The sequence below is a fragment of the Arachis ipaensis genome, chromosome B06, assembly GCF_000816755.2.
Source record: "Arachis ipaensis cultivar K30076 chromosome B06, Araip1.1, whole genome shotgun sequence".
Taxonomy (NCBI): domain Eukaryota; kingdom Viridiplantae; phylum Streptophyta; class Magnoliopsida; order Fabales; family Fabaceae; genus Arachis; species Arachis ipaensis.
The window spans coordinates 12,120,307-12,121,997 of NC_029790.2; the positions used below are offsets into that span (position 1 = coordinate 12,120,307).

Below are 1,691 nucleotides of genomic sequence, written 5' to 3' on the forward strand. Positions count from 1 at the left end.
TATTTTTTTTTTTCTTTAAATGCAAAAATCAAAGTCTTATCTTGAATCTTAACAAGAATTTATCCTTTTATATATATATATATATAGTATTTAACAAGCTATGCTTTAATTTTAGCTTCCTTGAATTTGTTTATCCATCTGCTTTATCATATCATGCAGATCAACTAGGAACGGGGCAAGATTTTGTCCAACCTTCTACCTCAACACCACACGTTGCTGGAGCAGATAACAATGGCCAGTTTGATTTTGAAAAAGAACTGTTTGAGCTACTATATATCCCCTGAAACGCGCATAGAAGGGAATAATTATTGGGATTATTGTTTCTGATGAGTTCATATGACATTTTAATATGGCAATTTCTATATTGTATGTGTGGGAATAATTGAAATGCATGGGGGCGAAGATGTATAGCACTTATTAGGCTCTCTCTATAGTTTATATATAGCTATTTGAAGAACTTTGAAAGACAAACACATACGGCAGTGTTTGGCAATGGGCCGGGTAACTTTATTCAATTATAATTTAGGTATTTATTTGTATTTGTTAATTTTTTTAATCAATAAAAACAATTATTATCATTTAATATTGAGTTTAGTTAAATGTGTCTTTAAAATATATGTTAAAATTATTTATTTTAAAATTATTTTATGAAAAGATATAATTTTATATTTTTAATATATCTTTTATTTCTTTATTTTAAAAAATATTAATAATAATTTTAACACGTTTTAAAATATATATTTTAACTAAATTATTTAATATTTTTTGTGTCTAAATTATTTAACATTTAATAAAACAATTATTCACATCATATATATTTTTATATAAAATTAATAATTAAAATTATTAACATATTTAACTAAATTATTTTACCTGATCTATATCTTTAAATAAAAGACTTTTGTCTTTTTGGAGACTAATTCAATGGAACAGACAACAGTGGTGGTATATATAATTTTATTTTTCCGAAACGAGCAAAGATATATAGGCTTTCGGACAAAGTAAATAATGGAATGTATGATTATAAGAATTAATGGCAATGGAGAAGATAGCTAGGGTGTTCAAATCTAAACCGATCCAAATTAAACTGTTCATTCAATTTAATTCAAACTGAAAATCAATTAAAATTGTACTAATTTAGATTTGATTGAATTTTATTTTTTGCAAATCATTGGATTGGATTGGATTTCGGATCTATTTTTCATTACCGATCCAATCCAATCCAAATCACACAATGTGCTATAATATTATTATTTTATTATTATATTTACAATTATACTTATAACATGTTCAATTTGTTATACATTTTTATATTATTCATGTATTATTATTATTTAATAAATATTTTATGTTCAAAATGTTATTTATTTATTTATTTTAACTAACCTATAATTTTATTTCTATTATTATGTTATCGACTTATCGTTAGTTTTTTGAGATATTGTTAAGACTTGTTATATGTATTTAATTTTTTTAATTTACAAAACCGCAAATCTAATCCAATCCAAAGCACTTGAAATTGGATCGAATCAGATCGAATTTTTTTTAAAAAAATATTTAATTTAAATCGCACTGCAAGTAAAATTAGAATTCAGATCAGATAAATTTTTGACTCAAAACGGATCTAAACCGCACTGTGAACAGTGAACACCCCTAAAGATAGCCATAACAAAATTGAATTCGGAACGGTG

The 1,691-nt window shown here is 24.1% G+C and overlaps 1 protein-coding gene across 3 annotated transcripts in view; it reads left to right on the forward strand.

Moving 5' to 3' along the window:
* Positions 1-583, forward strand: part of LOC107645946 (protein SAR DEFICIENT 1) — a 5,296-nt gene extending 4,713 nt beyond the window's left edge. For all 3 annotated transcript variants that reach the window (XM_016350104.2, XM_016350102.2, XM_021104006.1), the window contains exon 8: positions 160-583. In XM_016350104.2, coding sequence (XP_016205590.1) covers positions 160-284 — 125 coding nt within the window. In that variant the 3' untranslated portion in view covers positions 285-583. The remainder of the gene's footprint in view (positions 1-159) is intronic.